Source organism: Nipponia nippon, unplaced genomic scaffold, assembly GCF_047370975.1.
Source record: "Nipponia nippon isolate SJK-2023a ecotype South Korea unplaced genomic scaffold, ASM4737097v1 scaffold_7, whole genome shotgun sequence".
NCBI classification, from domain to species: Eukaryota; Metazoa; Chordata; class Aves; order Pelecaniformes; family Threskiornithidae; genus Nipponia; species Nipponia nippon.
The window spans coordinates 29,744,511-29,755,190 of NW_028262391.1; the positions used below are offsets into that span (position 1 = coordinate 29,744,511).

The 10,680-nt window shown below is 47.7% G+C and overlaps 1 protein-coding gene across 1 annotated transcript; it reads left to right on the forward strand.

Annotated features, from left to right (window-relative positions):
* The first annotated feature begins 11 nt into the window (after nt 1-11).
* DTYMK (deoxythymidylate kinase) lies at nt 12-10,536 on the forward strand. The gene is made up of 5 exons (XM_009462788.2): nt 12-290; nt 1,273-1,381; nt 2,411-2,501; nt 5,854-6,051; nt 8,333-10,536. Exons 1-5 carry the CDS (start codon nt 161-163, stop codon nt 8,441-8,443), a joined length of 639 nt encoding a protein of 212 aa, XP_009461063.2. The 5' UTR covers nt 12-160; the 3' UTR covers nt 8,444-10,536.
* Nucleotides 10,537-10,680: the final 144 nt, after the last annotated feature.

Below are 10,680 nucleotides of genomic sequence, written 5' to 3' on the forward strand. Positions count from 1 at the left end.
TTCATGAAGGGCGGGGCGGGGGCGGGGCGGTGCCTCCTTTCCCGCCTCGCCGCCTTCTGGGAGGACCTCCGCGCCTCTGTGCCCTTTCGCCGACTAGAGCGGCCCGGGGGCGCTCGCCGAGATTGGCCGGGCGGCGGCGGAAGGGGCGGGGCGGGAGGCTATGGCGGGCCGGCGCGGCGCGCTGATCGTGCTGGAGGGTGTGGACCGAGCCGGGAAGAGCACGCAGGGCCACCGGCTGGTGGAAGCGCTGCGGGCCGACGGCCACCGCGCCGACCTCCTCCGCTTTCCGGGTACGGGGCCTGCCGACGGCCGGAGGGAACGGGGCGGGGGAGGCGAGGGAGTCCCGCTAGGCCGGGCCGCGGCGCCCGGTGTGCTCCCGGGGGGTGCGGGGCGCCATCCGAGGGCTCTCGTCCTTGGTCTCTTGACCTCCTCCCACCCGTGACAGATTTACCCCCACCCTCGGACAGACTGACATCCTCCCAACCCGTGACAGGCGGGTAGACCCCCAGCCCGGACGGGCAGACTTCCTCCCACCCGTGACAGATTGACCCCCATCCCCGGGTGAACCAACCTTTTCCCACCCGTGACAGACAGATCCCGGGCAAACTGGCATTCCCTGGGACAGATGGACACCTGTCGTGGTTTAACCCCAGCCAGCAACTAAACCCCACACAGCCACTCGCTCGCTTCGGCCCGGTGGGATGGGGGAGAGAATTGGAAGAGTAAAAGTGAGAAAACTCATGGGTTGAAATAAAGACAGTTTAATAGGTAAAGTAAAAGTCGTGCAAGCATGCAAAGCAAAGCAAAACAAGGAATTAATCCACTGCTTCCCATCAGCAGGCAGGTGTTCAGCCATCCCCAAGAAAGCAGGGCTCCATCGTGTGTAATGGTTACTTGGGAAGACAAATGCCATCACTCCAAACCCCCTTCCTTTTTCTTCCCCCAGCTTATATACTGAGCATGACATCATACGGTATGGCATAGCCCTTTGGCCAGTTGGGGTCAGCTGTCCTGGTTGTGCCCCCTCCCAGCTTCTTGTGCACCTGGCAGAGCATGGGAAGCTGAAAAGTCCTCGACCAGTGTAAACACTACTCAGCAACAACTAAAACATCAGCGTGTTGTCAACATTATTCTCATACTAAATCCAAAACACAGCAGTATACCAGCTACTAGGATGAAAATTAACTCTATCCCAGCTGAAACCAGGACAACAGCCCTTTGGCGAAAGCAGCTCAGGGCAGCGTTTGCTCCTTCTCACCCTCTTTCCTACAGTGAGAACAACAGAGATCGGGCGGCTGATCAGCTCCTACCTGGTGAAGGAGAAGAACCTGGAGGACCACACCATTCACCTGCTCTTCTCTGCTAACCGCTGGGAACACGTGTAAAGATAGTGTTTGTTAAGTTGTAAAAGAAAAAAGCATGGCATTGAATCCTGGGGTTTTAGCTTGCAGTGGGTACAGTAGGTACGAGAGTATGATCCTGTTTAGCAAGGGAAACATGGCTGGAAGCAATGTCGCGAGGACTCTTATGGATTTGATTTAATCCAATGGCTTTGGATTTAATCTTAGACCAAATCCCACAGACTGTTCTTTTGAAATCATGAGGTATGATATTTCCAGTCCCTGTGCTGTACTGGATTCAAGAATTGGGTTGCTGAGACTGTACCAGCCTAGACTGTGAATTTTCTTTCTTTCTTGAATGAAGAGACCTTGCTTCACAAGGAGGTCCGTGTGAGTGACAGAGCAGTTAAGGAACTGTGTCCAGACTTCCCCTCTAGCCGAAGGCTGCGTTCAGCCATAGGTGGCTGTCCTTGCTTTTGGCCCCTGAGTCTTTGCATGTGGAGCTAGGGAAATCGGTGTTGGCTGTTGTTTTTACCTGGAAATCTATATTGCAAAATGTTTTCATTTTAAAACAAAAGCTTGGCTGATTCTGCTGTAGTGGCGGTGCCAAGCAAACTGGGAAAGCATAAGGCAGATAAGTGAGCTGTAATAAGAAATGTCATTGTCATGGGTAAAGGACTTTTTGACTGAGGCAGAGTGTATCACACATCTACTGCACCACTTAAAAAGGGAAGAGGACTAAGCTGGTCATGTCTGAATATAGTTAGCTGTGATCCTGCCTGAAAGTCATGGAGCCGCCTAGAGCAGGGCCCTGCACTGAGGCACCCTGAACTTCGGTGTCTTGAAAGGGTGTTTCCTTAATGTCTCTTAGAGGACAGAATACAAATAGCTATTTATCTGCAATCAGCATCGCAGGTAACCCTGACACTGCTGATGATCACTGTTAATGATAATGTATGTTAACAGAGAAGCACTGGCCTCATGAGCTGTCTTTTAGATGAAATCCTTTCATTTGTATCACTATAAAGGAGTGTAACTCTATTTTTTTTTTTCTCCCACATGGTTTTCAGACCGTTGATGAAAGAGAAACTACATCAAGGGATCACACTTGTGGTTGACAGATACGCCTTTTCTGGAGTGGCCTTCACGAGTGCCAAAGAGGTGAGTGAGACCTACAGCAGCCCCTGCCCCTCTCTGTATTTGGGGAAGCAGCTCCAGTTAGAGGCCTGATACAAACATCGGTGTGCGTGGCCAAGGCTCCAGAGGACTGGGGAAACATGGATTGAAATTGAGGGATGGAAGTTTCAGCTCAGGTATTGACATGGTCTGTTTGCCTGAGTCTACCCCTTCCCCAGAAAGAGCAGAGAAACTCATTTGGTTATTTTTTGTAAATCTGGACAGACTCCTGGCTGTTGGGAAGCTGGCCTATTTGACTCTGGAGAATGATTATGCAAGTTTATTTGAGATTCCCCATGCTTGCTCTGGCTGCTGGCCCATAGATTTGCAAAGAATAACAGAACCACGTACGTTGGAAGGGACCTGTGGAAGTCACAAAGCACAACCTCCTGCTCAAGAGTAGGTCTAACATCCAGCAGGCTGCTCGGAGCCGCATCCAGCTGAGGTTTGAGTATCTCCAGGGATGTAGATCCACAGCCTTTCTGGGCTCTTCTTTCAGTGTTTGCTCACCCTCATGGTAAAAAATATTTTCTTTATTTAACCTGAACTTCTCACGTCCTCACTTGTGACTTTTGGCCTGTCTCTGCTTTCAAGACAAGTCAGCTCTGTCAGCTTCCCTTTGGGTCATCCTGTGCAGCTATAAGATCCTCCTGAGTCTTGTGCTCATTCTTGTGCTCTGAGGAGGCTGTCCTGGAAGATCAGCCAGCTTTCCTGGGCCTCTTTGCCTTCCATGTGAGTTTCCCAGGGCATCCTGCTAAGAGGTCCCTAATAAACAGAAATCTGCTCTCCTGAAGTCCACACTGGTGATTCTCTTTGTCCTGTTGACTCCTCTCCAGATTTTAAACCACCATCTCATGTTCGCTGCAGCCAGGGCTGCCCTTGACCTTCACATCTTCAACCAGTTCTTCCTTGCTTGTGAGTAACAAATCCAGCAGGGCACCTCTGCTAGCTGGTTTATTGATCACTGTGTCAAGAATTTCTTCCACATGCTCTAGAAACCTGGATTGCTTGTGCCCAGCAGATAGGCAGGTGTTTGAGATCCTTCATGAGTACCAGGATCTGCAATTGAGATCCTTCTTCCAGCTGTCTAAAGAAGGTTCCTCAACATCCTCTCTTCAACCAGGCAGTCTGTAGCAGGCTCCACCCCAACATTACTCGTGCTACTCTGCCTTGGTTGTGCTGCTTTCAGGTGAGCCTCCATTATTGTATCATCCCCCAGACATTTCCTCCTGGCCTCGCATCTTCAGTTCTCTACAGATTGCAAACCTTCTCCTGACATACCTAGTTTAAAGCTCTCTTCACTGGCTTAGTAAGCCTGTTTGCATAGATACTCTTGTCCCACTTAGAATCATAGAATCGTTTAGGTTGGAAAAGACCTTTAAGATCATCGAGTCCAACCGTTAACCTAGCACTGCCATGTCCACCACTAAACCATGTCCTCAAGCACCACATCTGTCCGTTCTTTAAATACCTCCAGGGATGGGGACTCCACCACTTCCCTGGGCAGCCTGTTCCAGTTCCTGACTACCCTTTCAGTGAGGAAATTTTTCCTAATATCCAACCTAAACCTCCCCTGGCGCAGCTTGAGGCCATTTCCTCTTGTCCTATCGCTTGTTACTGGGGAGAAGAGACCGACCCCCACCTCACTACAGCCTCCTTTCAGGTAGTTGTAGAGAGCAATAAGGTCTCCCCTCAGCCTCCTCTTCTCCAGACTAAACAACCCCAGCTCCCTCAGCTGCTCCTCATGAGACTTGTGCTCCAGACCCTTCACCAACTTCATTGCCCTTCTCTGGACACGCTCCAGCACCTCCATGTCCTTCTTGTAGTGAGGGGCCCAAAACTGAACACAGTACTCGAGGTGCGGCCTCACCAGTGCCAAGTACAGGGGCACTACCACCTCCCTGGTCCTGCTGGCTACACTATTCTTGATACAGGCCAGGATGCCATTGGCCCTCTTGGCCACCTGAGCACACTGCTGGCTCATGTTCAGCTGGCTGTCGACCAACACCCCCAGGTCCTTTTCCACCAGGCAGCTCTCCAGCCACTCCTCCCCCAGCCTGTAGCGTTGCATGGGGTTGTTGTGACCCAAGTGCAGGACCCGGCACTGAGCCTTGTTGAACCTCATACAATTGGCCTCGACCCATCGATCCAGCCTGTCCAGACCCCTTTGTAGGGCCTTCCTGCCCTCCAGCAGATCAACACTCCCACCCGACTTGGTGTCATCTGCAAACTTACTGAGGGTGCCCTCGATCCCCTCATCCTGATCGTTGATAAAGACATTAAACAGAGCTGGCCCCAGTAGTGAGCCCTGGGGAGCACCACTTGTGACCGGCTGCCAACTGGATTTAACTCCATTCACCACAACTCTTTGGGCCCGGCCATCCAGCTGGTTTTCTACCCAGCGAAGAGTACACCCGTCCAAGCCGTGAGTAGCCAGAGGCATCTCACTTCATCAGATGTATCCCATTCCTGCTTAGTGGCCATCGATCTTCAAAGAGCGTCCTGTGGTTGTAGAAGCTGAAGCCCTGCCTGCAACACCAGCTGTGCAGCTGAGAATTGACCTGCATTCATTCCTGCCCAAGACTTTCCCCCCTTCCTGGAAGGACTGAGGAGATCCTGCCCTGCCATGCCCTGCACCCTCACCTCCAGAGCCCTGCAGCTGCTCTTGATACATTTAAGATCACCCTGATAGATTTGGTACATTTAAGATCACCTTGATAGTATCACTGGCACCCATGTGGATGAGCAGTAAGTGGACAAGCCTCAGCGGTCTCTCCACAACGTTGTGGATTCATGTGTCCTGATGGAAGTCTTCAAATCTGTCAACAAGATCTGAAAGTTGGAAAGCTTTGTCTCACATCTGGGCTGAAATTCCTGGGTAGGCTGAGAAAGCGTAGGGTAGGTATTTGAAAAGGAGTCTCCATGGGCCCAGAAAGATACACACTAAAGCTGCATGATGTTTGTATTTGGGAGCAGCTTTCTTTGGGACTGATCACAGTTTTGGACGGATAACAACTGTATGGAAACTCAGAATATGGTATTTACCTCTGATGGGCTTTGCATAAGATGTTAAAATCTTTAGCTCTCTTTGACTTCAGTGAGCATGAGAGGTGCACAGCACCTAGCAAAATCTGCCCCCCCATAATTACCAGGACTGAATTCTCACATGATAAGCTGGGATAACTCCTTTTCAGTTTGTATGTCTGTGCTTAGTGTTTTGGTCTGCATCTCTTCTCTGGCTGTTCCTTCCCCACCTCCCTCTCCAGCTAACTGGCTTCTTTTCCTTCTTTGCATTCCTTTCTTTCACCTCAAACTCGGTTGTCTTTGTTTGGGACAGAACTTCTGCCTGGACTGGTGCAAACAGCCTGACATTGGACTCCCAAAGCCAGATCTGATTCTGTTTCTTCAGTTAAGCCCAGAGGAAGCAGCGGAACGAGGGAACTTTGGAAATGAACGTTATGAGAACAGCTCCTTCCAAGAGAAAGTTCTACAGTCCTTCTATCATCTGATGAATGACAAGACATTAAACTGGAAGGTGAGGAAATAACCCTAACAGGCCTGTCATGGACCAGGGTGGGGGTCTTTCATGAGAGCTCCTGAACTGTGCCCATCACATCCCTGTGCTCCCCCTTCCTGCCTCTGGTCAGGGGGACATGTTTGGGACCAGTTAAGGGCAGCGTGGCCTGTGGCGGAGAGGACACCTTCCTGTTCAGGACACCCTACGGGGCCCCATTGGGGTGGGGGGAAGATTTTTGGTTGGTTGGTTGGTTGGTTTTGCAAAAGAGCTTTCTGGCAATCATTCTCTTTCTTCAAGACAAACTGACAAACCTGGGTAAGAAGCAGTGGGACACACCCATGCACTCTGTTTGCTTGGAGTCTTGCAGCATCTGCCAAGGAGTCTGAAATACCTGAAGGTTTTTGGGGCCTTCCTGCAGGTCATGTCTCCCTTACTGATGATCACCTTCCTTCTCACATGGCCAGTTTCCATCAGCATTTGCTGTCTTACTGCTATCAGAAGTCTCTCCAAATACATGATCTTTTTTGTTCCATGCTGCTGCATCACTTTTCCTTCTTGTTCATCCCTTGGAGCTGTTTGCAGAGGGCTGCACAGTCAGCAGCCTTATCCCAGAAGAGGAAGCATTCCCCATTTATCCTGTGTGTAGATCACCTAGGCTGAGGTTTTCTAGTGCAGGCATCCTGTTTATCATCTCCATTACCCTGTCAGTGCTCAATCATGAGATATAGGCAGCATCTTCTGTTTATTCTGTAGCTTTTACACAGACATAGGAGGACACAGATTATGGATAAGTCTCCACCAGAAGCTGGAGATCTACACAGATTTGCCAAATAATCAGACTGTGTAAGGTAAACAAAATTCTTCACAGCCTGTTTCAGGTAAACGTGATTCTGTAGAAGTTTTTTTTGTGTACTGTCAGAACCTAAAGGACCTAAATGTACAACAATCACCAAACTAGGACTTTTATTCCAGTAAAAGTTACGCTAGAAAATTGCCTTTCCTGCATCATATTGACTGGAAAAATAGGCTGACAGAAAACATGTACCACAGCACAAAATCCCAGAAGAATCCATTTAACGAAAATAAGCGTGCTGTTGTGAGAGGCAATATGGAATTCATGTATAGTCTGTAAACCCTGATTTTCTTCCAGAGATTCCAGCAGTGGATCACATTTCTTTTATTACCTGTCTTCTGTTATTTTTCTTCTATCCCTTGCTTGAAAGGAGCTTTCACGTAAAGTATCAGCAACCTGTCTCTTTAAAATACTCCAAAGTGCACAACTATCAAACAGCTATATATCACAACAGATGATGAAGAGATGACAGGTATCCCTGAAATGACCACAAAAATCCAGTTTCAGTACACATTAAAGGTATAGTTAGCATTCCTGTCAGTTTGCTCCTCTGTATCAGACAGAATAACAGACATCAAACATTGCCAAAGAACTGTTTAGTCCAAGGCATGAAACGCAGCTCGGTACCATGAGTTACACAAACAAATTGAGATCAGCAAGCTGCTTGAGTATATTGTGCGAGCACAAAGGTGGGGTGCTGGCTGTGCTGTAATGAAAAGGCTACCGTTTAATCATGAAGTCGATTTATTGCATATCCTCACAGCCTGCTCTTTCTCAGCAATGCTGTGTGGGCCAGTGTTGCATAGGTCTCTGTGATAAATCTGCACCTCTCCGCATCTTTTCACCAAATCCTTTCTTCACCTTGGTCACTCCCTCAACCACACAGGAGCGATGCTGCTATTCTTTAAACATCAGGATGAGGAACACCAGCATCATATAGCTCTACCACCTTTACTGACCTCAGCTTGCAGTATTTAAAAAAAAAAAAAAAAAAAAGAAAAAAAGGCAAGCAGCTGAAACTGGAATATCACATGATGGATTTTGAGAGGTTCCTATTATCATGGGTGGAGTTTATTTTGAAGAACCACTGAAGGATCAATACACTGATGTTTATGGGGGACTACAGTACCAGATGAAAAACATTTACCTGCCTTTAGGTCATACGCCCTAAAGACTGTCAGCAAATTACGCAGCAGCAGCAGTTTCTTCTGTTTCCTTTCATCCAGCCCCACATCTACTTCTTAAATGTCTATTCCTAAATAAAATAGATTTTTCCAGTTCCACTCCAGAAATAGTGCACAGGAGGTATAACACACTCCTTTCACTGCTCATGAATAGTAACAATATTGAGTAATGGGGGAAGCAGATATAACAGCAAGGTGAGGTTTTCTCATTTTGTGTTGCTAACGGAGGCACGTGTTTCTGTATTTTTTTGTCTTGGAACAGACAGTGGATGCTTCAAAGAGCATAGAAGACTTGCACAGAGAAATCAAGTCCATTACAGAGGAAATCATGCAGGAGGTTCAGAATAAACCTTTGGGACAACTCTGGAAATAAAACTTTCTACAGATTATTCTTTTAGACCTAAGGGAAAACTCACCTTTTGGATCTTCCTCACTTGGGTAACTCCCCTATGTCACCTTCCAGTAATAACAGCTTAGATCCCATGTATTCTGGGTCCAGCATGGTGCTGATGTCCTTGTGATTTTATCTGCTCCTCCCCTCCATCCTGCATAGTCCCTGCTGTTTTATAAATGAACATGCAATGAGCATGTAACAAATTCCTTAGAAAAACCTCCTGACCTGAAGTAGGAGCTCTTGGTCTAGCCCCAGTCCCGTAGTGCCGATGTGGGTATGGAGCCCAAAGCTGCCCCGGACATGCACAGCAGCAGGCAGGCAACAGCCTTCCCGGTTTTGGGGAACTGCCATGTTTCTGATTCTTCTGCCTCTCTAGTAAATGCATCCCCTGTGCTGAAAGCAGTTTGTAGAGGACTTGCTAATAAATTATTCTCTTAAAGATTTTGCACAGGGTATTTTTTTTCCAGTATGATTATTTCTCTTCTAGAAGGATATATAGGTCGTGAAGGTGCTGCAGTTCAGGCACTAAATCCAGGGAGAGCAGTTTGCTAGAGCTGGGGAATGAAGGGAGAGATGAATTCAAGTCTGCTCCCCAGCTGTTCAGTGAGAACGATACAGAACCTGAACTGCTATGAGTAGGTAAGTGTCTGAAATAGATGTATTAGCTCATAGCGAGGCCCGTTTGAAGGGTGAGTGGCACATAAATTATTTTAGACTGGTCGAGTTACTCCTGTGGCCAAGATCAGAGGAATAGTCACCTGTGACTCCTACAGAGACCCCAGTGCAATTTAAACAGCTCAGCACAGGCTGCCAAACCAGATCCGCTATGAATTCATCTAAGTCATCAGTAATGACCAGCAAACTACAATAAACTGGAATGTTAAATCAAATCATTTGCAAGGTGCACTGAGATATGCAGATGACCAGGAGAGTTAATGTCTCTATCATCTGCTGGACAGTTAACTCACCTTCTAGCAGTGTGGACTGATTTCCAAGCTGGCCGATACAGAGACTAAATCCTGCTCTAACTCTTAGAGAGGCAGATTGAACTGATCCACTAGGAGGGAGAGGAAGGTAAATGTTTAAAACAAAATTGCTAATGCAAGCATCAGCTGAAATGGAAAAAGCTGCTGCCTTCACTCTGAAGCTGCACAGCAGTTGGTAGCAGAAATGCTCCTCTTGAAGGAGGTGAACACCTGTAACGCTGAATCAGGCCCTTCCAGCAACACTGAAAGAAGACGACACAGAGAAGTCATTTAATTCATATTAGCTTTAGGCTCCTGACTAAAAAGCCAGAAATACCTGTTAAAAATCTAAGAGAGCTGAGCTTAGCTGTTATTGGTGTTGTGTTAACACTCAGGTGAAATCTTGTCTGACTGAGCTGTCCTTAACCATAAAAGCATGAACAGGAAATAAGTAGTAACTCTTCTCGTGTACAAATCAAGAGGGAGATGTATCCTGAGTGACTAGCTCTCAACAAAAAGGACCTGCCAATGGTAACAGAGGGCGCAGCCTCCTGATTCATGTGCTGGGTCCCTGCCATTGCACGGCAAAACAGGAAAAATGGTTGTTGAATTGACTACGCTTACTTCTGTAACACTGACTACTGCAGAGCTGGTGTTTAGAAGGCCACCTGGAAACTGAAGCTATGAAAAGCTATCAGTTAAATAGCTAAACAGTGGGCACACAATCTTAAAGGAAGCAAGTTTCACTTTCCACCTACTTTTGAGCCTCTGCTTGGCTCCTTCCCCTCTACCTCAGAAGTACACATGGCAGAGACTCACCAAAAAAGAATGTCCAGTCTTGGAAAGGCTTACACTGTTTTAGAAGCAGAGAGATGCTGCGCCGCTCAGCAGGGACAGCCTTCAAGGATTGTTTTGTTGCCCCACATTCATACAACTTAAAATTCAAGTAGCAGAATTGCTATGGAAGTGTTTTTTCCTTTTCTGCCAGCATGTCTGCAGGTGCTCACCCTCTCGGACAGGAACGACAACTTGGCAGTCCCAAGCAGCCAGCCTCTATTCTATCTCTATTCTCACCAAAAAGAAGATAAAGTCACCATTGCTAATAGCTAAACTTTTGCTTCCATCTGCCTTCATTGCCCTAAAAGGGTAAAAATTGCAATCGTTTCAACAGCATTCCGAGCCACACCGCAGGGCTACTACATACCACCTGCCACCACCTTCAATCCACGGGCAAGAACATTAGGACAGGCA

Excerpts from the sequence above, each read along its gene's own strand:
- DTYMK (XM_009462788.2), top strand. The coding sequence starts at position 161 with ATGGCGGGCCGGCGCGGCGCGCTGATCGTGCTGGAGGGTGTGGACCGA. Across the intron at positions 1,382-2,410 it reads GCTAACCGCTGGGAACACGT|ACCGTTGATGAAAGAGAAAC; the intron begins GTAAAGATAGTG and ends CATGGTTTTCAG. Across the intron at positions 6,052-8,332 it reads ACAAGACATTAAACTGGAAG|ACAGTGGATGCTTCAAAGAG; the intron begins GTGAGGAAATAA and ends GTCTTGGAACAG.